At 45.2% G+C, this 27,794-nt stretch overlaps 2 protein-coding genes across 7 annotated transcripts in view; one reads left to right on the top strand and one right to left on the bottom strand.

The window, feature by feature from the left end:
- The window catches only part of CDK11B (cyclin dependent kinase 11B), a 28,662-nt gene extending 14,547 nt beyond the window's left edge, over window positions 1–14,115 (top strand). For 4 of the 5 annotated variants that reach the window (XM_081870931.1, XM_081870929.1, XM_081870932.1 and 1 more), the window contains 11 exons: window positions 1,453–1,518; window positions 2,725–2,900; window positions 4,243–4,333; window positions 4,455–4,576; window positions 5,877–5,982; window positions 6,108–6,229; window positions 7,446–7,553; window positions 8,124–8,240; window positions 9,655–9,803; window positions 11,176–11,365; window positions 13,571–14,115. In XM_081870931.1, the coding sequence (XP_081727057.1) occupies window positions 1,453–1,518; window positions 2,725–2,900; window positions 4,243–4,333; window positions 4,455–4,576; window positions 5,877–5,982; window positions 6,108–6,229; window positions 7,446–7,553; window positions 8,124–8,240; window positions 9,655–9,803; window positions 11,176–11,365; window positions 13,571–13,663 (1,340 nt within the window). In that variant the 3' untranslated portion in view covers window positions 13,664–14,115. The remainder of the gene's footprint in view (window positions 1–1,452; window positions 1,519–2,724; window positions 2,901–4,242; window positions 4,334–4,454; window positions 4,577–5,876; window positions 5,983–6,107; window positions 6,230–7,445; window positions 7,554–8,123; window positions 8,241–9,654; window positions 9,804–11,175; window positions 11,366–13,570) is intronic. The other variant, XM_081870930.1, reaches the window with a different exon arrangement.
- Window positions 14,116–17,193: 3,078 nt separating this feature from the next.
- Window positions 17,194–27,794, bottom strand: part of MMP23B (matrix metallopeptidase 23B) — a 30,148-nt gene continuing 19,547 nt past the window's right edge. For both annotated transcript variants that reach the window (XM_081871216.1, XM_081871217.1), the window contains 4 exons: window positions 24,432–24,596; window positions 19,808–19,918; window positions 18,645–18,771; window positions 17,194–18,275 (listed from right to left, as the gene is read on the bottom strand). In XM_081871216.1, the coding sequence (XP_081727342.1) occupies window positions 18,101–18,275; window positions 18,645–18,771; window positions 19,808–19,918; window positions 24,432–24,596 (578 nt within the window). In that variant the 3' untranslated portion in view covers window positions 17,194–18,100. The remainder of the gene's footprint in view (window positions 18,276–18,644; window positions 18,772–19,807; window positions 19,919–24,431; window positions 24,597–27,794) is intronic.

Here is a 27,794-nt window from a genome sequence, read left to right as displayed (position 1 = left end):
TATGCACACACTTTCTGCCTCTCAGGGTTGGGGGAGCTGAGCAGAGGGGGTGGCTGTTGGAAAAATGCCCAGGAATGGCTGCCAACTTCCCAAGTCTTCGGGGTGTCTCTCCGGTGGTTCTCCCTGGCTGTAAATCTCCCTCAGTCCAGAGAGACCGGTAATAGGCGACCCTCCTCTCCTGAAAAGAGCACGCCAGTCTTCTGGCATATCATAGCAGAAGAAAGACCCAATCATAGTTCTAAAACTGCTTTATTTACAGTCTATATACAGAGACTCCATCAGTACGTCTGTGCTCTCTGAAAACCAGTAAAGAAACTGCGACACACTCAGAAGTGAAACTAACTTCCAAAAGTACTCAGGAAGAGATAATACAGACTTCCTTTCTCACACTCTCTCAAACACTAACATGATGTATATTACCACAGCTGGAGCAGCTCGGATTGATAAAAATCCTAACAGTGGCAGCCACAGCACCAACTCAAAGACCCAGTTGTGCCCATAAGTCTAAAAATATTGCCCACTCATGAAACCAGTCTTTTGCACCCCTACCTAGAGATGCCATTGTTTGAATCTGGGACCTTTTCCATGCTGTCCCGCTGCTGTATCACTCAGCCACAGTCCCATTTTAGCAGTGAGATTTCTTTTTAACCATTGCAACCAGAAGAAGGCCAGAGTTCAGTGGCAGAGCATCTGCTCTGCATGCGTAAGTCCCCAGGTTCAATCCCTGGCGTCCCCAGGCAGGGCTGGGAATGTTCCCTGTGTGAAAACATAAAGAGCCGCAGCAGAAACGTCCTTAATTGAACTTGGCATCAGCCTCTGCTCTAGAGGTTGCAGGATCTAGAGCTGAGCTTCAAAGGAAACTTATAGAAGACTATGGTCCTTGAGATAGGTAAAGGTAAAGGGACTCCTGACCATTAGGTCCAGTCGTGACCGACTCTGGGGTTGCGGCGCTCATCTCGCTTTATTGGCCAAGGGAGCTGGCGTTCCAGGTCATGTGGCCAGCATGACTAAGCTGCTTCTGGCGAACCAGAGCAGCGCACGGAAAAGCCGTTTATCTTCCCACTGGAGCGGTACCTATTTATCTACTTGCACTTTGACGTGCTTTCGAACTGCTAGGTTGGCAGGAGCTGAGACCGAGCAACGGGAGCTCACCCCGCCACGGGGATTCGAACTGCTGACCTTCTGATCGGCAAGTCCTATGCTCTGGTTTAACCTGCAGCGGCACCCGCATCCCCTATGGTCCTTGAGATAAGTCAGGTCTAAAGTTGTTAAGGGTTTTATAGGCTGATGCTGCCACCTGCTCTTAAAAGTGCCTAAAAGTTACAGAGCACCGTACTGTGATTAAAGGACCAGCAGGATGGCGCCCATCCCCTGCCCGCAGAGGTATGAAAGCAATCAAGTTCAATTTTCTTCCAACCTGTCGCATTCTTTCCCCTTTTTTTTGCCTTGCAGAAGAGGTGAGCGAAGACGAAATGAGCGAAGAAGAAGAGCGGGAGAACGGAGACCACCTCCCAGTGGGTAAGAAGACAAATGGTGAAATGCGGCTTTATGTAATATCTCTCTCTCCTTGTTCTTGTTGCATGACCTTGGTGATCCTCTGATGGTTTGGAGTCACCTCCTAAAAATACGGCTTGCGTACTAAGGGTTCCCCCCACCCACCCCAGGCTGCTTCTTGTGTTTGCAGTCTAAAGCAAGTATAGGGAACCTCAGATGCGGCCCCCAGTCCTCTCTGTCCCTTGAAACTCTTGCTAGGTCGCACCCTTCCCCACGCAACACCTTTTTAAAATTAACTTTGCTGCATTAAATGTGCATTCTGTAGCTGGCTTCCTTTCTGGTGTTTCATTTTGTAATCTTTAAGGTAATATTTTAGTTTCCTGTTAAATTAAGTTGCTTTGGAATGTGTACTGTGAGGTGTCTTACTAGCGTGGGTATAGAAATCTCTGGCTTTTGCATGACTTGAATGTATCTGTGATTCTTGCATTCCAGGGGTTTTGGACTAAGTGATCCTTGGGCTCCATTCCAGCCCTACAGTTCTATGATTCCAATGTAGCCTACTGTACAAAGGCAAGAGTCACAACTGTTGCTCTGCCCATTTTTTATTTAACTCGGGCTTCAGGCTGAAAAAAACAGTTCTGCACTCTTGAACTGGAGCTTCCTCCTCTCTGACAGATACAAATATTTGGCAGCCGCTGAACATAGATCCTGGCCTGATTTGGGTGCAGGTTCTTGAAGGGCAAAAAGGCAGAGAAGCTTTACACAGTATATAATTTGACCTGTGGACCTTGCTGCTGCAAGACATGGTTAACAGGTGGATTCAGGAAGGATAGGTCTATCAAATAGCCATGAGAACCGTGTCTAATGTTGGTTCTACTTCCAGTAGGTTCATTGATTTCAGTGGATCTACAACTTAGATACAATCCCATCATATTGAAATGAAGCCTCCACACCAGTGGTTCTCAACCTGTGGGTCCCCAGATGTTGTTGGACTACAACTCCCATCATCCCTGACCACTGGCCATGCTGGCTAGGAATGATGGAAGTTGTAGTCCAGCAACATCTCGGGACCCACAGGTTGAGAAGCATTGCTCCACACTCAGAGGCAGTTTGTCTCCGAGTGCTGGAGGCAAGAGCAGGACGTTTCCTTCGCACACTCCTTTTGAACTTCAGGGGGAGAGGATCCCCAGACATCCGCTTCCTGCCACAATTTGATTCTTATGTTTGAAGTTGCAGAGTCAAGGTTTGACCGGGATTCCGTGGGGAGCGAAGGAGAGGAAGAAGACGCTGGCGAGGGGACCCCGCAATCCAACACGATGACGGAGGGCGATTACCTTCCTGACTCACCTGTGTCATCACCTGTGGAGCTGAAGCAAGAGTTGCCCAAGTATCTACCCGCCCTTCAGGTTAGGGGGCTGCCATAGATCTCTGGCCTTCTTGGGGAGGGGCCAGGCGAAGCCAGTGGTGTCTTTTGCTGACCTCTGAATGAACAGACTCCATGTACCCATCTGTCACAATGGCCCACTGGGACTGGGCGATCTAAGGGTCTGGCCTACTGGATGGAATTGAAAAATGCAGTCATTCCGCTCCTTCCCAGGCCCTGCTGCCACTGTGCTACCCAGGTTTAAGCCATGGTTCTTCTTAACATTACCTCCAAACCTGGGCTCATGGTTTGTCTTGCCCCAGACAAGCCATAGGCAAGGTTTGTTCTTGGTTTACTGTGTGTGGTTTGTCTGGGAAAGAAGCAGTATACAGTGGTACCTCTGGTTACGTACTTAATTTGTTCCGGAAGTCCGTTCTTAACCTGAAACTTTAACCTGAAGCACCACTTTAGCTAATGGGGCCTCCCGCTGCCGCTGCACTGCCAGAGCACAATTTCTGTTCTCATCCTGAAGCAAAGTTCTTAACCCAAGGTACTATTTCTGGGTTAGCGGAGTCTGTAACCTGAAGCGTATGTAACCTGAAGTGTATGTAACCCAAGGTACCACTGTTAGCCTGGTTCAGATGTGACCCTAAGCAAAACCATAGCTTTGCTCTGGGTAAGTGCAGCAGCAGCAGCAGGACCAGAGGGGAGGAGAACAGCACTCACATTTATTTTCTAAGTGTATCTGCATACTTTCTCATTCACACTAAACCATGGTTTGGCTTGTCACTGGATGCAAACTGGGTCTGCGAGAGCCTCAAAACAATACTCCACACCACAAATATATAGAGACCCAAACATATCCATATAGTTTCTATATTATAATGATACAAATTAACATGACAAAATCCCACATGACCAAAAAAAACCCACCCATCCCATCCTGCGACTATGGATCACATGTAACTAGCTTGTTTCAATTATGAGTCTTTCTCAAGCTCCTGCATACTCCTGCTATCAAAAATTATTTCTAGTGTCTTATTTCCTTGGAGTTGGGGGTTGTTGTTTTTTTATCAGATTCCAGCTCAAACCAGAGATGAACACAGCTCCACTCAGGATAGTTGTATGATAGATGGCCCTGGCTCTTACACTGTGCTTTGAATAGAGCTTGAATTGGCTCTCTCCACCCCCACCCCCCATTTCTTTTTTCTTTTAAAGTTTCTAGTGCCTGTGAATGTGAAAAATAGGATTGGAATCACAGGACCTAAGAGGGATTGTCTTGTGGCCCTGTGTGATTCCTTGCCCCTCCACCTGACTTCTAGAAGCAGAGTAATTTGAAAATTAAGAGAAATTGTGTACATATGCAACTTTCATTCTCTCTCTAGGGCTGTCGTAGCGTTGAGGAATTTCAATGTTTAAACCGGATCGAGGAGGGAACGTACGGAGTGGTGTACAGAGCAAAAGACAAAAAAACAGGTTTGTTGTTTCTTCAGCAATGGCAACGCTTAGAGACAACAGTAACGAAGCGGTGCATAAATGGTTGAAATAAGTAGGTAAGTTAATAATAATGCTAATTATAATGATAAATACTTTCCAGATGAGATTGTGGCGCTGAAGCGGCTGAAGATGGAGAAGGAGAAAGAAGGTTTCCCCATTACTTCTCTAAGGGAGATCAACACCATCTTGAAAGCCCAGCACCCAAATATCGTCACCGTCAGGGTAAGGCCACCAGCACTTGATCGCCTGTTGACGTGTTAGCTGGGCACCTTGTAATTGTCCAGGGTTATATTCTGTGGCTTCCCCCTTGTTCCAACAAAGCTGCAGCATACATACCATCCTTGCGTGGAAGCCTGTATATGTAGCTCCGTATCACTTAAACCTCTTTCCCCTCCACCCGCAAGGCAAGGGGACATTGCCTTTTATGAAAACACAAGAAGAGGGTGGTGGATCAGGCCACTGGCACCTAGTACAGCTTCCAAGCAGAGGCTGGATAGATGGCCCATTGGTGTGAGCCAGCAAGGTGCTTCTTATGTTCTTAATTTAGCACTACATAGCTGGGATACATGGCTGATTTGTTTTTGAGACCTGAAAGAAAAGCAGGGCCTGAGCACGTGAGCGTTTTCCTGCTTCCTGTGGCTTCCAGCAACCTGGTATTCAGAAATATTACTGCCTCCAGCCATGGAAGCAGAGCATAAGCCAATATGGCTAGTAGCCATTTTTAGCCCTCTCCTCCATGAATGTGTCTAATACAATTTTAAAGCCATCCGAGTTGGTGGCCCTTCCTCCTGAGGCAGTGAATACCATAGTATTTACTAGGCGCTGTACTTTCTTTTATCTGTGCTGAATCTTCCAACATTCAGCTTCACTGGATAAGTTCTAGAAAGGAAGAAAAACATTTCTATCTAGCCTTTCTCAATCTAACCTTGTGTTTAAGCACTTGGCTGCAGAGGCATCGCTAGGGCATTTAAAGCATGGTCCCGATTCCTCTCCTAAGTGTTTCGGGGTAGGTAATGAATTCAGGAGATAAGTAAATTGGAGTGTGTATCCCAGGCTACTGGCTAGGGGAGGGATTTGGAGAAATATTATAGCTATAGGTCATTCAAAGGTTATTGAATGGGAGAAATTGAACTGGGTTTATTTGGAGCAGGATACATTAGGAAATTTGGGAGTGATCTGGGGTGAGGAGCAAATTTATTCAGGGTGGTTTGGATGGGAAACTAGTTGGCTGGCCTCCAGTGACATTTTGATTAAAAAGAGTCCACACCTGTTACATATTACATGTTAGCATATCTTAGCATATGTTAATTTGTATCTGTGTGCTGATACCCCAGATCTTCCCAAGTATCTGGTTATGTCTCGGCTTGGCTGGTAGTCATAGTCTGCAAGGAATCCCATACACTTGAGTGAGATGTAAGTAAGTGCAAAGAATGGAGGAAGGAAATTATGAATTAAACCCTGCAGTCATCCAATGGTATCTGTGGCCTTTAGGATCACTGGTGCGTCTTATTTCGGTTTCCAGGAAATTGTCGTCGGCAGCAACATGGACAAGATATATATTGTAATGAATTACGTGGAGCACGATCTCAAGAGCCTCATGGAAACGATGAAACAGCCATTTTTGCCAGGTTTGTGGCGTTTCTCAAATTCTAAACAAACTTGAAATAAACTTAAGCTTACCAGGTGACAAAGGCACGGTGGGTCTTGATTTCTTTCACCACCCCATTAGGAACTCTGCTGTTGTTTATTTCAGGGGAAGTGAAAACCTTGATGATTCAACTGTTGCGAGGGGTCAAGCATCTTCACGATAACTGGATTCTTCATCGAGACTTGAAAACCTCCAACCTGCTATTGAGCCACGCTGGCATCTTAAAAGTAAGAGCCAACTTTCTGAAGCTGTTGCAAGCAGTCAGATGTGTTCATGGCAGGCTCTCTGCAGAGTACATTTTGACCCTTCCAGGGTTGTTGTTGTTTTTCCAAATGCAATGTAAAATGATACGTTATTTATTGCATTTATTTATTAAGCTGTATGCCCTTCCTTTCTATAAAACATTCACGGTGATTGTCCAAAGCTGTGAGAGAACCCAACCACCACCAGTGGGGTCTGGCTTCATTTGGTGACACTGCAGAATTTTAGAGTTGATAGGGTATTTAGAGGTTTATCCAGCACACTCCCTGCTCCTAATAGGTATCATGCCGCTATAGTATCCCTGGCAATAGGTTGTCCTATGCTCTGGTTATCTCTCGCTTGGACTACTGCAATGCGCTCTATGTGGGGCTACCTTTGAAGGTGACCTGGAAACTACAACTAATCCAGAATGCGGCAGCTAGACTGGTGCCTGGGAGCGGCTGCCAAGACCATATAACACCGGTCTTGAAAGACCTACACTGGCTCCCAGTACGTTTCCGAGCACAATTCAAAGTGTTGGTGCTGACCTTTAAAGCAATAAACAGCCTCGGCCCAGTATACCTGAAGGAGCATTTCCACCCCTTTTGTTCTGCCTGGACACAGGTCCAGCTCCGAGGGCCTTCTGGTGGTTCCCTCCCTGCGAGAAGTAAGGTTACAGGGAACCAGGCAGAGGGCCTTCTTGGTAATGGTGCCCTCCCTGTGGAATGCCCTCCCACCAGATGTCAAAAGAGAAAAATAACTACCAGACTTTTAGAAGACGTCTAAATGCAGCCCTGTTTAGGAAAGCTTTTAAGGTTTAATAAGTTATTGTATTTTAGTGTTTTGTTGGAAGCCGCCCAGAGGAGCTGGCAAAATAGGGGCCTCTGATATTTCAGCAGAAAAAGTATTTCCCAATATTGGTTCCACCAATGTAAAAGCCCACCTCTCTATTACCAAACAGAGTGAGTGGACTTGCCGGGATGTGATCTTTATGAGATCCTGTGCTCAGACAGTTTGAGAGCTTTAAAGGCTTAGAAACAAGCGCCTTACTCAAACAGAAGCCAGGACAGTGATACAAAAAGCTCGTGGCTTTCTAGGGGTATCGAGCTAACTGCTGCCAAAAACCATATACCGGTGTAGAATTTAGCTTGTGGTCCCATTTGTTCAGGCAGTTCTTACGCTATTCCATTTCTTTCTCACTAGGTTGGAGACTTTGGGCTGGCCCGAGAGTACGGATCGCCTCTGAAGCCGTATACCCCTGTCGTCGTGACATTGTGGTACAGGGCGCCTGAGCTGCTACTTGGAGCCAAGGTTTGTGACTTTCCTGCTTGGGAGTTTCCAAAGGCAGCTATTTTTCATCATTCCCATTTTAACATTTATTGTGGCCAAATGTACCGTGCAGCTGACGAGCGGCACTCACTTGGTTGGTTTTCCTTATTAAGTTGAGTGACCTCAAAGTTTTATAAACCTCTATAACATTCACCCTTGGCCATCTTTTCCCTGTATTTTAAAACAAAGCACAAATCTGGGATGTTTGCATCTCCCTTCCCTCAAGATGATGATCCCACCCATAGATTGGGGGTGGGGTGGGGTGGAATAAGTGGAGAAAATGGACGCTGCTTGACTCAAGTGCCAAATGATAACCTGCCATCATGACTTACCTTTTCAACCTCACCCACTCAGTAGCACAGTTTCGGAATTGTTGCCGTGGACTCTTTGCTCCCCATGCTGCAAAACTAAAACAAAAAACCCTTCCTTGTTCCAGAAATCTTCACATGTCTGCATGCCACACCGTACTGATCTGCCTTGACCAAGGCAGCCATGCTTGGCGGCCCATAAAATTAAGCAACTAACTTAATTTCTTATTCTCCTGCCTTCCAGGAATATTCCACAGCCGTCGACATGTGGTCTGTGGGTTGCATATTCGGAGAGCTGCTAACCCAGAAGCCGCTGTTTCCAGGGAAGTCGGATATTGACCAAATTAACAAAGTTTTCAAGGTATGCCTTTAAACCGTCACACAAACACACACACTGCCACTCATCATATATTTGCGTAATACAAAACAAAATAGGTGCTAGTTTTCTCTTTTCTGCTGCAAAGGCCCCTAAAGAGATGTTGTTAATTCCCTGTTTTTCACTTGATGATATTCCGGCCCCCAGTGGGTCAAAAAATAAGATGCTTGCTTTTCGATCCACTGTGCTTCCTTTGTTGCTAAGCAACTAGCTTGGCAGGCTATCAGTGTCTTGCTCTCCACCTGACATGGTCTGGATGGCACAGACATGCATTTAGTGACTCACTAGGGAGCTGTAGGCAACTAGAAATTCCTTGTTGGCGAGCAAACCCTTCTAGTGCCCCCCCCCCTTTGTTCATGTACTAACTGCAGAAGAAGGAAACTATAGTGGTACCTCGGGTTACAGACGCTTCAGGTTACAGACTCCGTTAACTCAGAAATAGTACCTCGGGTTAAGAACTTTGCTTCAGGATGAGAACAGAAATCACGCTCTGGCGGCGCGGCGGCAGCGGGAGGCCCCATTAGCTAAAGTGGTTCCTGAGGTTAAGAACAGTTTCAGGTTAAGAATGGACCTCTGGAACAAATTAAGTTCTTAACCTGAGGTACCACTGTATTTCCCCAACCCACATAGAAATGCAGTGAGTCTTAATTTTTTTACTAGCTGAGCAGTGGCTTTTGGTACCCCATGGTAGATACTTTTAGGGTGTAAGGCAAGAAGCCCTAACAGTATTGTAGGGCTGGAGCCAATGACAACTCACTCGAGTTTTGTCCTCACCCTCCATCCTGCTGAGTTCTACAAAGGCCATACTGACTCGGAGGAGGAGGAAGAAGAAGCTGACAGACCATGCCTTCCTCTGGACTGGTTGTATGTTTTAAACTAGGGGCTGGCTGAGGTCAGATTGGATTTTCAGTAACAGAAGCCCAAGTCACTAGCAACAGATGCATACCAAAAGCCACAAAAATTCCAAACAATACAGTGGTACCTTACATACGCTTCAGGTTACAGACTCTGCTAACCCAGAAATAGTGCTTCAGGTTAAAAACTTTGCTTCAGGATGAGAACAGAAATCGTGCTCCGGCGGCAGCAGGAGGCCCCATTAGCTAAAGTGGTGCTTCAGGTTAAGAACAGTTTCAGGTTAAGAACGGACCTCCAGAACGAATTAAGTACTTAACCCGAGTTACCACGATATATCGCCCAAATGGGATGATACTTCCTGGTTTTTCAAAACTTTTGTTCTCATTTTGTCTAGGATCCCTATTCCATTTTCTTGATCTCCACTATTTTTGTCCACAGACGATCCTCGCTAGTATCATACTGACGGGGGCAAGGGGAGAAGGGGGGTTGAGCCATTTTAAGCCTGCTTCCTTACATGGTTTTTCATAATTATTCTTTCTGGAAGGATCTGGGAACCCCCAGTGAGAAAATCTGGCCTGGGTACAACGAGCTGCCGGCAGTGAAGAAGATGACATTCACGGAATATCCTTACAACAACCTCCGCAAGCGGTTTGGGGCACTCCTCTCAGACCAGGGATTTGATCTCATGAATAAGTAAGTCCGTAAGAATATCAAAAACGTAAGATGAGCCCTGCAGGATCGGACCAAAGACCCAACTAGTCCAGCATCCTGTTCTCACAGTGGCCAGCAGATACAGGAGGAGGTAGAGCATAGCCTTCATGACTAGCTGTCCTCCATCATATCCCCTTTTAAAGCTGTCCGAGGAGAGAACCATGAATTAGAACATTAGAAGAGGCCTTTTGGATCAAGCCCATCTGGTCCACTTTCCCCATTTGTAATTCCCAGCAGCTGGTATTCAGCTCCCTCCAAGAGTAAACTGCTTTGAGGTTTTATTACAATCATGCTGTGAAATATACTGTACAATTTGAAAAGTTGTTTGTCTGTCTGTTCTCTGCATTCAGACACTCCTGAAGTTATGGCCACCCAGTTTGGCGTGATGGTTCCCAAGATGTAGGAGTGGGTCTCAATATCTGTTCTAATACTGTTGGACACCATTCTGAGTCAAGATGGTGGACTGAACCCTTTCAAACGGCACTGATTTAGACACCTCTAGAGATGCCACCCCCACAATGGGGTGGCTGAGATGGCACAATGGTCCCTGAGATGAAGGGTTGGGTTTTGATCTATCTATGTTTGGATACTATTGGGTTCCATGTTGACTCAAGATGGCGGGCTGACTGGTTTTAACCAAATTTGGTAGGAGACCAGCAAATCGCATTATATCCGTTAATAAATCTCAGTGCGGTTTCTTTGTTTATTAGAATTCCTGAGCAATGCTGCGTACTTTCTGCTAGTCAATGAATAAAGAAATAGGCAGCACAGAGAGAACACAGTGATCATGGCTAGCAGCCATTGATAAATAGCCTTGTCCTCTATGAATAGCACCACATTCAAGAGGCAGATGCAGCCCAGCGTTGCAGGGAAAATTGAGCCACTTGGGTAAGGTTCTGACCCTAACCCACCCGACCTTGAGGCACATTGTGATTGCTACACACACACACACACACACACACCAGATGCCATGCCGTAGCAATTCTTCCCGGTGGGGAGTGAAGTGGTGTATGAAATTGTGCTAAGTGAACAATTTGCAAAAAAATCTTCTTTGGCGGCATCTGACTTCATGCTCACCCGCGTTTTTCTGCCCGAAGCTGCCTGCTGCTTTTTTCCAGCACAGCGAGCAAATCGTCAGACATGAGAATTTGAAGTTCTGGGCCGCTGCTTTGTTTTGTTTCTAAAAGGGCTTTCAGTGTGCTCTTGTCCAGGTAAAATAGCGGCAGCTTGGCATTGCAGGGGAGCTGCGGTTCATACTTGCCCACTCTGGCTCACCCAGAAGTATGAATTTCATACTTCTGAAATTCATTTTCTTCGTCATTCCCCTCAGCTCATTGTGCTAACCCCTTTCCAGGTTCCTGACGTACTACCCAGGCAGAAGGATCACTGCTGAAGACGGCTTGAAGCACGAGTATTTCCAGGAGACGCCGCTGCCCATTGAGCCGTCCATGTTTCCGACGTGGCCAGCAAAAAGTGAACAGCAGCGAGTGAAACGTGGGACGAGTCCACGGCCGCCAGAGGGGGGCTTAGGATACAGTCAGCTGGTAAGTTTCCTTGTAGTCGGTGAAGCTCTGTGTAAAAATTCACCATCCTAAAAGGGCCTGTGTTTTAAAAGAGAACAGGTTTCTGGACCTTATTGAAATTTTCAAAAAGGAAAACCCAAGGTGGAAGATGGTACACTTTAAGTCTATAATGCTTCCAACATAACTCCCCCTTTATTTGTAAAGGTAAAGGGACCCCTGACCATTAGGTCCTGTCGTGGCCGACTCTGGGGTTGTGGCGCTCATCTCGCTTTATTGGCCGAGGGAGCCGGTGTACAGCTTCCGGGTCATGTGGCCAGCATGACTAAGCCGCTTCTGGCGAACCAAAGCAGTGCAGGGAAACGCCATTTACCTTCCTGCTGGAGCGGTACCTATTTATCTCCTTGCACTATGACGTGCTTTCAAACTGCTAGGTTGGCAGGAGCAGGGACCGAGCAACGGGAGCTCACCCCGTCGTGGGGATTCAAACTGCCAGCCTTCTGATCGACAAGTCCTAGGCTCTGTGGTTTAACCCACAGCGCCACCCGCGTCCCCTTTATCTGTACGTTATGTCAATTTTATGTTCTCATTCTTTGACCAAGATGACGTAACCAGGTGAAGAAGCTCTGGAAGTGCTTCGTTTCTGAACAGCCTTTTTCTTTTTAAAGAGGAGGAAGTCACAGTCTTCCTTCTCTGGGCTGTACCAGGGGGGAAGAACAGTTTTGAACGCTCGTCTTGCGTCCTTCCAAGCAAGAGCAGAACCAAATGCTCCTAAGCCAGGAAGGAGAGGTGGAACACAGCTTTCCTGGAACCAACTTCGCCCTCTTCAAAATCACCATGTGCCACCTCTTTCTACAAATTATGCAGACCATCCTTGCCCCAATCTGATGCCCTCCAGATATTTGGACTTAACAGCAGGACCAGTGCCAGGCATGATGGGACTTGTACTCCCAACAACAGCTGGAGACTCGAGTTCGAGAAACACTGGTCTACACTGACAGCAGTTTTCAGAGGTTTCAGGCATGGGACATTCCTTGCCCTGCCTGGAGATGCCAGCTGGGATTGAACCAGGGATCTTCTGCGTACAGGGTAGATTCTCTGCCACTGAGCTATCACCCTTCTCCAGCAGCACTTTTAACAGGAAGAAGGGCCTGTTACATAGCTCAGTGGCAGAGCACTCCTCTCGGAATATAGAAAAACCCCTGTTTCAATCAGTCCTAAGGATCAGAGATAGCAAGCCGCCTCCCTCATCTCCCCTTCAGAGGTGGCTGGCAGCAGTTAAAAACTCACTGCTAAGCCTGCTGCTAGTGCTCATATTGCAACCACTATCCCAGGGGTCAGCAAACTTTTTCAGCAAGGGGCCGGTTCGCTGTCCTTCAGACCTTGTGGGGGGCCAGACTATATGGGGGGGGGGGAGAACGAATTCCTATGCCCCACAAATAATCCAGAGATGCATTTTAAATAAATGCACACATTCTACTCATGTAAAAACACCAGGCAGGCCCCACAAATAACACAGAGATGCAATTTAAATAAAAGGACACATTCTACTCATGTAAAAACACGCTGATTCCCGGACCGTTCGCAGGCCGGATTTAAAAGGTGATTGGGCTGATTCCGACCCCTGGGCCTTAGTTTGCCTACCCATGCACTATTCCGTCTATCTTGTCCCCCCCCCCCCCCAAGTCCCACACAGTGGCTGCATTTGGCTTGGTAGGTTTGCAACCGGCGCAGGCCTTATCTGCCAGCAGGTGGTGCTGTTGCTTTGTGGAAGGCTTAAAGAATATATGTGAGATAGAGCCCTTTTGGATCAGACCAAAAGGCCTCTCTAGTCCATCATCTTCTTCCTCACCATGGCCTGTGGGAAGCCCACAAGCAGGGCCTGAGAACGGTTGCCCTTTTCCCACTGTTGTCTCCCACAGGCTGGTACACAGCTGAAAACCTGTGCTTGCCTATAACCATCGCAGCTTGCTAGCTGTTGCATGAGCTCCCCTCTTCGACTCATAAGCCTCATTCCCTCCTCAAGTCATCTTAAACTGGCAGCTATCGGTACATCTTGTGGGAGGGAGTTCCGTAAGTTAACTACACACCATGTGACGAAGTCCTTCCTTTTGTCTGTCTTGAAATATCCACCATTCAGAGGCCTGGCATTCTTAGAATATCCTTATCTGCAGCCGACTGTTGGCTAGTGAAACATCTTAAGTTTGCATATCTGTTTTGTCATTCTAGGGTGACGATGACCTGAAGGACACCGGCTTCCATCTTACGACCACAAACCAAGGGGCATCAGCCGCAGGACCAGGCTTCAGTTTGAAGTTCTAAAGCGTAAGGCGAAGCAGTGCAGGAAGGAGACGGGGAGAAGCCAGAGGGGAAGCGAACACTTTGCTTTTCTGCTCAAGCTGTTGGCAAGCGTGTCGACAAGCGCTCGCCGTGCAAATCCACTCCTCTCGGGTGGAGGGGTGTGTGTTTGTTTTTTGCAGGATGTCACCTGCATATGTGAAAAACGTTCTTCCTGGATCTGGCACAAAAAGTCACTGCGATTCCATTTCAAGGATTGGAATTAATCTGAATAGCCAAGGACTCTTTTTTGCAAAAAGAAGAAAAGGCAAAACAAGAAAACAAAATCCCAACGAACTTGAATGGTACAGTTTTGGAAATGATTCTTTTTTTTTTTCCCCTCTTGTTTGTATTTAAATCTTCTACTCTGGATGGGATTTTTGTTTTTGTTTTTGCTTGTACATTTGTAGAATAAAGAAATACAATTTTTAATTGTTTACCCCGTGTAAAGGAAACTCTTCTTCACCAGTGCCAGACTTGGAAACAGGAAATGATGGGGCACGCATATCTTCACCCCTCCTTCTTTTTCACCATTATCAGCACTTTTTTTCTTGTTTGCACTGCTGTAGTTTTCCTCAGTTTCACTTCTGGAAATCAAATTACATTTCCAGCAGGGGAATAATTTGGCCAGCTTGCATTTTGAATGTGTACATTTTCCTTGGAGGTTTTGTGGTGCAATGCTGAGTGGAATGTCAAAATGTTTCAAGGGAAGCGTGTATCAGTCCAATGGTTGATGGCAGATGCCTTCTAAGTTACTCTGGTGGTTGCTAACCCACCAAAGTCTGGGAGGGTGAGTGCTTTTCTTTCTCTCTCTGCCTCCATGTCTTCCATCTTCCGTTCCCCTCAAGTGCAGAAGGGCAGGGCTTGCCAGATGCAGCACCTTAGATGCTCACCTTGAAATTGTGCAAAGTGCAATGCCCTTTGATTGCTCCCAAGAGCACAGGACTGTTCTGTTGCACAAGCTTGTTGCAAACAGAACAACATCAAGAGACAGCTGAGCAGAGGACATCCGGAGTCTTTGAGTTCTGACTCTGACCAGCAGCCTCAGCCTGCCGGTTACTTTTTATTGCTAATCCACAGAAACGGGTTCACATAACTGTAAGGGACAGGCACGGATGATTGTATCCAACTTACTTTTACTCCCAGTAGACTCATCAAAATTAGTGGACCTAAGTTACTTATGTCTATTGATTCTTAATAGGTCTCTATTCTGAGCAGGACTCTCATGGGTTACAAAGCTTTGGGGAGCTGTATAGCTGAAAGTTTCTCCGAGCAAATGCAGATATCAGTCCCTCGGCAAAGCAACTTTCCCCACTCACCAAAGGTGTTGGGGACTGTTCAGCTGAGGCAGTTTGTTCTGCAGTTGTTAAAACTGTCCTTAAATGAAAGGAAAGGATGGTGGGTGGGTGGGTGTATATAATATATTTCATATATATATATTAGAAGTTCTACCAAGTAATCGGGGACCGTAATGCATTGAAATTGTTCCACTGCATCTTCCTGGCAGGTATTTAAACAGAGTGGGATGGCAGCTGACTCGCTCACAGAGTACATTTCTGTCAAATTTTCATTTATGCCGCCCTCATGGACTAGAATATCATCAGGTACCCTCTTTTCTTTTTGTCTCTTCCTGTGGATCCAAGTTTGTTGTCCAGGTACCTCTGTTGCCTTCCAAGATCTGACGAGAACCAGATCTGATCAGTGTTAAAAATGCCCATTTTAAAGCAGAGATGAGCACGTGGTCTTTCAGATGTTGTTGGAATTCAACTCCCATCTTCTTGACTGTTGGGCCGTACTGGCTGGGGCTGATGGGTCTCACAGCAGTTGGAGGGCCACTGGTTGCCCCCACCCCCTTTTCACCATCACAGTTGGAAAAACTAGATGACTCCCCCCCCCCCCCCACCAGAAGCCTGCCATTCTTAGAATCTCCTTATCCACAACACATCCAACCCACCGTGGTTGAAACATGTATAGGATGCATTTTAAATGTACAGTGTAGATTTGCCCTAAGACTGTGTGAAATTGATTTGCCAGGCTGTCGGCGTGCAAAGAAATTGGGTGCAGAGTTCTGCATCTTGAAAATCTCAGGGAATAACTGCTTCCATTTGAAAACACCAGCAGTGTGAGAGTTTCTAGTCCTTGTGACAGTGGAAATAACGCTTGGAAGTAGGTTGGCCAATGTCTACTGAAATTGCATGTGGCAGGATAAGGTGGCCGGAACCTAGAAACTTGCAGCAGAACAAACCCAGCTCAGCCTTGCCTACTCAGACTGGCAGTTGCCTTCAAAGATCTCAGGCTGTGACCTTAACCTTGGGACTTTAGGGGAGAGGCAGGTAAGAAATCTGATTCATAATAATGAACAAGGATGATACTATTTGAGCATATCTATGCATGCACTCTTGACATGTGCTGTATGCGCATGCTCCACTGTGATGTGGCCAATTTTTTTGGTCACATGAAGCTCTTGGTCAGAATCAGGTTCATATTCCTCCTTTAACTTTTATTTTTGTACGTTCACCAAGCAAGGCATTTTGTTTTGATCCTGAAGTGTTGTGCTGGGTGTGAAACCAGCAGAGGGGAGCGTGGGGGTTTTTTTTTGTACTTTTGCGGAAGAAATATAATCATGACTTGTACATAGTGTGTTCATGTAATGTCAATGGTTTTGCTACTCTGCTGGAAAATGTACAGATATATATACTTGTGTACAGCTGAAATGTTTTTGGGACTTCGCAACATTCCGTTGGGCGTGTTGAAATATGTAAATGCACAAATTCAGACTGTGTGTAGAAGCCAGCCTACTGCACCCAAAGGTAATATTTACATTCATAGCTCCACCTACTTTTGTCTTTGGCCCCACCCACCTCTGGCAGGTGGCCCTTTGGCAGAAAAGGGTTGCCCACTGGGTGCTCTAGGGATGTCTTCGTAAACTTGGCGTTGTAGTCATAGTAGGCCCATTGAAATCAATAGACCTTAGTCAGGCTGGTTAATTTTAGTGGGTCTACTCTGATTAGGACCACACCCATACCACACAGCTTCCCCCAAAGAATCCTGGGAACTGCTGTTTCTTAAGGCTGCTGGGAACTGTAGTTCTTGGGCAGGGAGAAGCCATATACTCAAAATGTGTGTTAGATTTGTGGTATGGATGCGACCTGGGACTTGTTCGCTTGTTTGTAAGTTGCTTTGGGTTGGGGCTAATAAATAAAAACGTTAGATAATAACCCCATGCTTTCGCAGATATTCTGCCGCCAGAGGGAAACCAGCTGTCTGTACGTCTGATCCTTTTGACTGAAGATGGAAGGGGGGGCTATTCCCTCTATGAATGATTATGTACTGCGATTCATTTCGATGGCTTCGCGAATGCAAGAGGGTGGGGTAATTATAGGTCAAGAAGGGTTTTAACGCAAACATGCAGCTGTCTGCCATTGCTCTCTTAACCTAATTTATTGAGGGCACCTGGTTTTCTCTTAGAAGGATTTGCGGGCAGCATAATTTCTACATCAACGACAAGAATGACGGCAGAGTCAGGAAGCACTTTATTCAAACAGGAGAACCACAGTAATTTACCAGTGAAATTCCTAGAGGATCAACTGTCCTTTAGCTTTCCAGAAGCTGTAGACAGCTCTTCAAGAGGCTCGACCGACGGATAAGTGCATCACAACATATGCAAGGAATTTGACAGTGTCTAATAAGCTTGCTTGAGTTGCCATCACAGAAAGCAAATCAGAGAGTTGATGGCTCATGGTGGATAAATCTTTTTTGTTACTCTGAGGAATACGTGATCTTTACACCTAGGAGCTACGTAGCATTTTCAAGTGCCGCTGAACTACAGTTCCCACCAGCAAGCAGGGAGTTGTAGCACAGCAACAACTGGAGGGCTAAAGATTCCCCCACACCTGCTTCTACATCTTATCATTTCATCGCTTTTGTAAGGAAAATCAGTATTAACTGCAGCAATAGCAATATTGCAGCTGAATTTATTACCAAGATGACATTTTGGTTATTCTCCATCTGGTAGCCACTAGATATTTCCACTTCCCAAAGCTGTTGGGACCTCCCCAGACCTAGATGTCCACAGGTGTGTGGGCTTTGTTTGGGGGCCCCCCCCCATACATTTTACAGACACTCTAGCAAGATAAACAAAACAGCCGTTCTAGCTCCCATCTCTTTGACCTGCTAAAACTAAAATATACAGACCAGACGAATTTTGTACTCATCTCCTTTTGGAAGCGGTAATCTGTTGGGGATGAAGGCCCAGCCTCCCCACACATTGCCCAAGCCACACCTGTGGATGGGCTTTGCCATTTTTAAGATCGGGTGCACTGCTGAAAGTTAGATATACAAAACGACAGGCAGAAAAGAGGAAACCCAACATGGGACAGAACCATTTGGGTTATACCAAAGTCCTTTGCAACGGGTTCCCTGCTAGTGCTTCAGCCTGACCCTCCAGGAATACGTGGTGAGGATCTGAGACTTTTTCTTCACCACACAAGTATAGGTCCCTTCATTGATGACGTTGGCTATGATGCTCATGTGGTCGTCATTCAGAGACAGGTATCCAGGATAGGAGTATTCCAGAAGCTCCTTCTCTTTATACCAGCTGTGTGTGGAAAAAGCAAGAGGGGAAGATTGATATTCACCAGGTTTGATCCCTTTAACCACGCCCTAGAGTCCTGTGTCCAGTTCTGCGCGCCTCATTTTAAGGAGGATATCGACAAGCTGGAACATGTGCACAGGAGGGTGAGTGGAACCAAGGAATGGTTGCCTCAGTATAAGGCAGCTTTCTATGTAACCCCTGGTGCTGGTTGTCCCTAATTCAAGGTAGCTCGCTTTGGACTAAATGAGCTTTGGGATTCCTTCCAATTGCACAATTCTAATGATTCCCAAAGATCACATACGGACACACATTCCAAACTAAGAGACATGCATGCATGTTTGGCTCAGCCCTAAGTGAGATTACCGTACTTACTAAACTTTGCCTTTTTTATGAATGATCTTCTGGCCACAGCGGAAGGTAACATTCCTGCCTTCGGGAACAATCCTCGTTTTCATCCTCGGGGGAAGCGGCGTCGGCATCACCGTTGGGAACGGGAATTCTGCCGGCAGAACAAGGAAGGGAAGGGAGAGCAAAACAAAAAGGGCATATTCTCAGCTTCGAGCTACAGATTTAGGATTACACGATTGTTTTCCTGCTGTTGTCTTACAAATTTTGAAAATCGAGGAATTTTGGGGAAGGGCTGGAGTTCAGTGGTTAGAGCATCAGCCTTGCATGCAGAAGGTCCCGGGTTCAATCCCCAGCAGGGTTGAGAGAGACCCCAGTCTGAAAACCTGAAGAGCTGCTGCCAGCCAGTGTAAAGAACACTGGGTTGAAAGGCTCCCCAGGGATCAACCCCCTGCTGCAATGCAGGAATCACATCTTAAGAATCCCTGACGCAACTGCTACTGAGCCAGGTTCAAGGGCCTTGTCTTAACAAAGTCATGAACAACTCAGGGACCACATGAACCTTTATATTCTGGTTTGATAACCTGCAGGAGCATAGCTGGTCATTCCCCCAATTGGTGATGCTAATTTGAAATCAACACAAATGCAGCCTTTAGTGTCATTGGCCCAGTCATGTGGGAACTCAGCCCATAGAGATTCATCAGGCACCTTGTTTTTCAACTTTTAAATGCCTGCTGAAAACTTTTCTATGCCTCCAGGCTTACGCAGGTAATTAACAAACAACAGTTATCTGATATCTGATCTTAAATGTTTTAATGGCTTCATGAGTGGTTGTTGTAAACCACTCGGTTTTTTTTAAAAAAATGAGTAAAGGTATATAAATATTCTATTAAAAAATACATGATCATATTATCATTTATGAATCGCTTCCCATGAGGCATCCCATCTTCCTAAACTCTCTTGGATGTTGCATTCCAAACACCAGAGAGAGACTCCCAGCCATCAGGAGAATGTAGCCTGTCATTAGCTCCCATTAATAAAATATCAGCCCATTATCCTGGACAGGCCGAGCTATCCGCCTAGCAAAAGAGCATTCTTCCCTTGCGTCTATTGCTTATAAATATATTATATATCCCTTTTAGAAGCAGATATCCTTGAATGCTGGATTCAAAGCAAAGTATATTCATTACCTGAGCAAAAGCCGCAGCTATACGGACAATTTTTCTTCATAAACTTCCTGCGCGTTCTGCAGTAGCCTTTCTGAGACCATGAAGGACATATGAAGATTCGATCTTTACAGCCTGAAATAGGAAGATTCATTAAAGGTGGCAATAAAAACTTTTTTAAAGCTGATTGAACTTTGTGCACTTTGATTTCAACCGATGTTGGTCCTGTCAACGGAAATGTACCCACATATTTATTTATCGGAAGCATTTTTTAAATCCTGCTTTTCATCTGAGAAAGGCTATATATGAGTGGCTTACAGATAGCAGTGGTAAGAAAGCCCATGCCTTCAAGCTTATGAAATAGCATAAAAGGAAAAGATATGAGGAGGGACGTGGAAGAAAGCAAGCTCAAGGCACTAGTTACTGGGTAAAGGTTCCTGTAGCAACCAACCAGCATGAAAAACTTTGTAGAGGAGGATTCCAAGGTAACTGATCTTTCAGCCGAGTCTTTAATTTTTCTTTGTTCCAACAGTTGAAAAAGCATGCTTTGGAGCGTGGATGGTTTGAGTGGAAGAAGCATAATTACAAATATACAGTGGTACCTCGGGTTAAGTACTTAATTCGTTCTGGAGGTCCGTACTTAACCTGAAACTGTTCTTAACCTGAAGCACCACTTTAGCTAATGGGGCCTCCTACTGCCGCTGCACCGCCGGAGCACGATTTCTGTTCTCATCCTGAAGCAAAGTTCTTAACCCGAGGTACTATTTCTGGGTTAGCGGAGTCTGTAACCTGAAGCGTATGTAACCCGAGGTACCACTGTATGTGAAAACTTGCCAGGTCACCAGAATGTAAGAAGAATCTTGCTGCACAAAGGGTTAAGAGTCATGCATCCATTGCTCCGCCTACTTTTTCCTCTGGTCCCGCCCACTTCTGGCAGGTGGCCCTAGGAGACAATGCCGGCCCTTGGGGGCTGCAAAAATGCCTCCCACCCCGTTGTGTTTTGCATGCAGCACTGGAGATCCTGAGTGGAGCAGGAATGTTGGCCTACCTCCAGGTTCCCTTCTGCCCTGACTCTTAAAAGACGCCCAGGTCAAAGGAGAAAGGGGAAGGAAATAAATAAACCTGGCTGCATCAGCAAGGCTAAGATCATATAATACATTAGAACAACCCCCCCCCCAAAAAAAAAAATAGAAAAGGAAAATCAAGCTCAGCTATGGCTTGTTTTGGCTTCACAGCTATCGGCACTTATTAGAAGGAGCAAAATGTGCGACTGGGAAGGTGGCACAGGCTTGGCACAGAAAGCAGTCCTTCGACGGCAATGCCAATTCAACCCTTTTTTCAAACTGTAGGAAAACAAGGCTGGTTTCTGATCCCTCCGCTGCCAGAGCTATGTTCTCATCAGGCCGTTTTCTCCTCACCCCACCTCACCCTCCGCTGTAAATATAGCATTTCACAGAATTTCTATGATGGACCAGAAACGTATCATTTTCTCTCCCCAATACTAGTTTTCAGAGGCCCAGCCTCAGGAAATCTGGGGAAGTTGGAGCCAGTAACTTCCAAACTGAAGGCGTGCGGTGCGGCCTGCAGGGATAAATGCTGCTTTCAGGAGAGGAGAGAGAGAGCCACTGATGTAAACACGTTTCTGCAGGGAAGCAGCAAAGAGACAGGCAAGCTGGCACTCAAGAAGGCAGCTTTGTGTAGTGGTTAGAGTGCCAGAATCTAGGTCCCTGGGAGACCTGGATTCAAATCCCACAACACAGCTGTGAAGATCTCGTTGCAGGGCCAGGGGGCCAGTCCCTGTCTCTCACTCTCGCCTACCTCGCAGGGTTGTTGTGAGGATAAAATGGAGGGGGAGCCACATACAGCCTGCCATGTGTGTTGGAATTGTTTAAAAGGTGTTTTCCTAGAGGAATCAGAATTGCAGAGTTGAAAGGGACTCTGATAATCATCTAGTCCATGATTTAGTACTAACTCTGGAAGATCCTATGAACACAGTAACAGAAGTGCTGAAAGAAATTGATCAGTTTGGTCAGTTGGCAGCATTTATTTTGAATAAGAAAAAAACTAAAGCAATTACCAAAAATATAGACCAGGAGACAGTTAATAGATTACAGCAGCAAACTGAGATCGAAGTGGTTAAGAAAGTTAAAAATTTAGGAGTATGGTTAACCCCCAGGAGTATTGACTTGTTTCAGAATAATTATATTCCAACATGGAATAAGATCAAAAGGGACTTAGAGATATGGGGAAGAGTGAAATTGTCATTTTGGTGAAGAATCGCAACGATAAAAATGAATGTGCTACCGAAGATGTTATTTCTATTTCAGACAGTTCCAGTAATCAAAGGGGCAGCAATCTTTAAAAATTGGCAAAGAGAAATTTCAAGGTATATCTGGCAGGGTAAGAAGCCAAGGATAAAATTTAAGATATTGACAGATGCTAAAGAGGAGGCTTTGCCCTGCCAGACTTGAAATTGTACTATGAAGCATCTTGCCTCTGTTGGTTGAAGGAATGGATGAAACTAGAAGACACGGATGTGTTAGATCTTGAAGGTTTTGACAATAGATTTGGGTGGCATGCGTATTTGTGGTATGACAAGAAACGGGTACATAAAGGATTTGAAAATCACATTATAAGAAGGTCTTTGATTGAAGTGTGGGAAAGATATAAAAATTTGTTGGAATAAAAAACTCCATATTGGTTGTCGCCGCTAGAGGCGATGAGTGTGAAGAAAGTCAATATGACAGGGGGATGGCTGACATATGAGAAGTTAATACGTGAAAGTGAAGGAAAATGGAAAATGAAACCATTTGAAGAAGTTAAGAACTATGTGAATGATTGGCTGCATTTTTTTCAAATTAATGAGATGTTTAGAAAAGATTTAAACCAGAGGGGTTTTGCTGATAAAGAATCAAAATTTCAGACAGAAATATTGAACGATTATAAGATTCTAGCAAAAATGTATAAGATATTATTGGAATGGTGCATGAAGGATGAGGAGGTAAAATCAGTTATGATTGATTGGGCCAAAGATATAGGGCATAATATACAAATGGAGGACTGGGAAAGACTTTGGAAAGATGGTCTAAGATTTACTGCATGTACAGTCATAAAAGAAAATGTTATGAAAATGATGTATAGATGGTATGTAACACATGTGAAGCTAGCAAAAATGTATAAGACAAGTAACAAATGTTGGAAATGTAAGGAAAAAGAAGGTACTTTTTTCATATGTGGTGGGAATGTAAGAAGGTAAAATGCTTTTGGGAGATGATTTATAATGAATTGAAGAAAATGTTGAAATATACATTTGTTAAGAAACCAGAATCATTCTTACTAGGCATTACAGGTAATGAGATAAATAAGAAAGAAAAGAAGTTACTTTTATATGCAGTGACAGCAGCAAGAATACTGATGGCCCAGAAATGGAAACAATAGGAGCTACCTACGATAGAAAAATGGAGAACCAAAATGATGGACTATGCAGAACTGGATAGAATGACAGGAAGGATCCGGAACCGACGAGATCAAAGATTTATAGAAGATTGGGAAAAAATTATTCAATATTTGCAAAAACTGAGTTATAATCAGATTACGTTTGTAAGTTTTAAGGAAGCTCTGTGATGGGAAGTTAACAGTATTAACAACAATGGGTAGAAATGTGGAAAAAGTAATAAAGTGAAGGAATTGCAGACAGATTTAGGGAAGTAAACAAAGAGAAGCAAGATGTAATCAAGATGTGTGGAATGTATAATTTTGTTTTTGTATTTGAAAACCAATAAAAAGATAATAATAAAAAAAGATAATCATCTAGTCCATGGATAGGCAAACTAAGGACCAGGGGCCGGATCCGGCCCAATCGCCTTCTAAATCTGGCCCACGGACGGTCTGGGAATCAGCGTGTTTTTACATGAGTATAATGTGTGCTTTTATTTAAAATGCATCTCTGGGTTATTTGTGGGGCATAGGAATTTGTTCATTCCCCGCCCGCCCAAAAAAAAATATAGTCCGGCCCCCCACAAGGTCTGAGGGACGGTGGACCGGCCCCCTGCTGAAAAAGTTTGCTGACCCCTGATCAAGTCCAACCTCCTGCAATGCAGGAATATGCAGTTGTCCCATACAGGATCGAACCTGCAACCTTGGCATTATCAGCACCACGCTCTAATTTTTAAGTGTTAGTATTATTTTTAAAAAATTATCACTTGCTGTTTGCCACTCGGGGCTCATTTTTGGAGAAACGGCAGGATTATAAAGTTAATAAATAAATAAATTATATGTCACCATGAGCTCCTTGGAGAAAGGCAAGATAGAAATCAAATTATATATTTTAAATAACATAACATAGCATAACATTTGGCCCCTATAAGCTCATCATCTAGCTCCTTTGCAGCCCCCCACTTCTAAGAGCCCCCTCCCCTGCCTGAACCCAATCCACAAAGGGCTTTTTAACCCCTCCTCCAGGGAGCCACCATTGCCACTGAGCTAGAAGCCAGTCTCCACTCTCACCTCTCAGGCCAATTTGCACATGCAGCAACCAACGTGCTTGCACGAAGGGACAGGGCAGCAGAAGAGCTAACAGTGCTTAACCATGCAATTGCTGGTTGAGTCCTTGCTTTCCCTCCCTGTAGCCAACAATGCTCTCGCTCACCGTAAAGGCGGAAGATCCCCCACATCTCGTCCTGCGAAATTGTGTTTTTCCCAGTCAGGGTGGCGTTGATGTGCATCAAGGCATTGGGGTCCAGGGAGTGCATGAGGCCCAAAGCATGGCCGATTTCGTGGGCTGCAACGTGGACCAGGTCTGTAAGCCAAACGCCTGAAGAGAGAGAGGGAGATAGAAAGGTGGGGGAAAATAATCAGTGTCCTTAAATCAATAAGGCAACAGACCAGAGCCCCAACCGGATGTACAACGTCACCTTTTGCCGGATCAGACCACTGGGTTCACCTAGCTCAGTGCTGTGTAATGTAATCCAATCCTATTTCAACCTCAGATCAATGATGCTCACATACTGGGGGTTCCGAGTTCGAGCTGATGCCACCTTTTCACCACGAAAAGCAGTCAGGAGAGTCGGATGGAGAGCAAGCCAAGCAAAACCTTTTACAATCTACCAGTTGGGTTTTATCAATCTGATTTGGAGACAAGATGTCTTGTTGGCAAGAAGCAATCTTTAAAATGTCCATTCCCCCACCCCCCCGCCCTTGGCCCAAAGTGGAGGAGTTGTGAAATCTGTGGTGATGGCGGTGAACTAATCTATACTGGTCAGTAAAAACGTTATAAATGTGATATATATATATATATATATATATATATATATATATGCCAGAAGGCTCTGCAGAACCATTTAAAATCATCAGTGTAACATTGCATTGAGATCTGTGTGACTTTATTTAAAGCGTTTTTACAAATCAGTATAGATCCAGCTGGTGTTTACGCACAATAAACCCCAAGGCGATGCAACACCTTTCTATTTTCTCCTAAATACGAAACATGCTTGCAAAGCCATCTCAAGACAGGACACATGGGAAATCCTTCCCTATCAAGCCAGAATGTGGATAGACGTTCAGAGGTGAATTCACATTTCACAAGGTCTGGCATCTCAGCAAATCTGTGCATGGAACCAGAAAGATGTGAGAGCCGACAGTTAAGTGCATTTCTCTCCAGTGATTTCACGGCTCTGGGTTTTAATGGAGGGTTTTTACTGGTCAGAGCAACCCACCTCATGCTTGGAAACCACAACCCAGGAACTTACGACCTGAATTTTGTGGGCTGGTTTTGTCTCTTTGGGCCTAGCAAGCAGGGGGTCTCCTATGAGCCTAGCAGTCAACCCTGTCGTGGGAAGTTGAACCATAAAACAAAGCAAGCAATAAGGACAAGGGCAAAGGTTAGCCTCACTTTTCCAACAGATAAAATTTAAGGCCACCACACCATAAGTTTAAAGCACTGTGATACTACTTTCAACAGTCATGGCTTCCCCCCAAATAATTCTGGGAACTGTCATTTGTTAAGGGATGCGGAGAGTTGTGAGGAGAAATCTCCCCTCACAGAACTACAATTCCCAAGGCAATCTCTCTTTCCAGGGAACTCTGGGAATTGTAGCTCTGGGAAGGCAAGAGGGGCTTCCCAATAGCTCTGAGAGCTCTTAGCAATAACGGTGTGAATTAGGAAAGTTCACCTTTAAATGCAGTCTGATCCATATTTCTCTTCCAGCCCTGTCTCCAGCATTCATCCTGACCTGCTTGCACCAATCTTATGAGGCGGTTAGACTATGTCCAGGCTCTATTGCACGTTCACTCTCATTTGTTTACAGGGCGGTTGCAAACAGTACTGTTTTTCTAGAAAAAGAGGTGCTGGAACTCACCATGAACACCTCTTATAATGGCAATGGCATCCACCTGAGCACTCATCCCAATTTACTTTTACAGTGGTACCTCGGGTTAAGGACTTAATTTGTTCTGGAGGTCCATTCTTAACCTGAAACTGTTCTTAACCTGAGGTACCACTTTAGCTAATGGGGCCTCCCACTGCCGCCACGTGATTTCTGTTCTCATCCTGAAGTAAAGTTCTTAACCTGAGGTACTATTTCTGGGTTAGCAGAGTCTGTAAGCTGAAGAGTCTGTAACCCGAGGTACCACTGTACGTGTCTCCCCATTAATCATTCACCCACTGCGAATTTTTAACACGTATCACTGTAGTTTTCTTAACAGCCATAGTTGATTTTTAAAAACAAAAGCAGATTCGCCACACTATTCGATCTGCGTCAAGTGTGCCAATCTAAAGTCCCATACCCACCAACATTTCTCTGATGAAAATAGGGACGTCCAAATTCCATAATTATAATTTATACCCCACACATCTTACTGGGTTGCCGCAGCACTCTGAGCAGCTTCCAACATATATAAAAACATAATAAAATATTAAACATTTTTAAAAACTTCCCTATGCGGGGCTGCGTTCAGATGGCTTAGGGATCGGATACCCTCCAACATTTCCAATGAAAATAGGGACATCCTAAGGAAAAGCAGGACATTTCAGGATCAAATCGGAAACCCTGGAAAATAGGGACACTTGGAGGGCCTGAAGTTCTGGTATGTGTCCGAATGCTCATAAATTCTCCATCTGGTCACACTGTGAGGACTGTAGTAGGGTTAAAAAAATTGAGAGGTTTGAAAAAATAAAGGTGGCTGGACCAGGGTGGGGACAACAATTGTTGCAGCCACTTGCCGTCCCTATTAAAGACCCATCTGCTTAGCATTTAATGTCAAGCGGAGCCTTTTAAAAGAGCAACCCGGTCCGTAATGGAGGCATCTGCTGCCCACAAAATGTCCACGTCTGCAGGAAATCTGGTGATTCAAGTGAACAAAAATGTAAACAGCCCTTCCCCCCTTTTTCTTTTCTTTTGGACGAGAAATCAAGGGAAGGAACAAGGCAAAACCTCTCCCCACTGATAGCACAACTGCCTGGATCTATGCTGGGCTGGGAATGGTTTGTGCAACTGTGGTTGCAGCAGCCCCACTGAGTCACCGAAAACTGAATCTGGACCGGCTACCCCTAAATCCGGAACATTCTGTGTGCAGAACTCCTTCGTCAGCTCACGTTGCAGACCTTTTTCTCCCCCTGATGTCTGGCAAGACAGACGTGGAACCAGAAAGGGGGGGGGGGAGCTGTCTAATCAAAGTCAACCCCAACGAAGGTCAACGCATCAGAAAGCTTTGATGCTCCTCATGGGAAGAGTCTGGGCACATCTTAATTGTCTAGCAAACCACTCAAGAGGATTGCAGGCAGCCTTTTGTTTTTAACAGTTCCCACTCCCAGCCAAACAGTGTAAGGAGCCTGACAGGCCTCCCCAAACAAGAATAAAAATAAATCGATATTTTAAAAATATCTGTGCTGAAAAGAAAGCGAGGCTGTGTACGCATTATAGGCTTAAAGCATATTCCAATGTCCCCTGCCCCCAAGAATCCTGGCAACGTTAATTTGCCTCTCACAGAGCTACAATAAACTACAGTTCCTAGG

This window comes from Podarcis erhardii, assembly GCF_964252035.2.
Source record: "Podarcis erhardii genome assembly, chromosome: 7".
Taxonomy (NCBI): Eukaryota; Metazoa; Chordata; class Lepidosauria; order Squamata; family Lacertidae; genus Podarcis; species Podarcis erhardii.
This window is presented reverse-complemented; position numbering and strand designations above follow the sequence as displayed.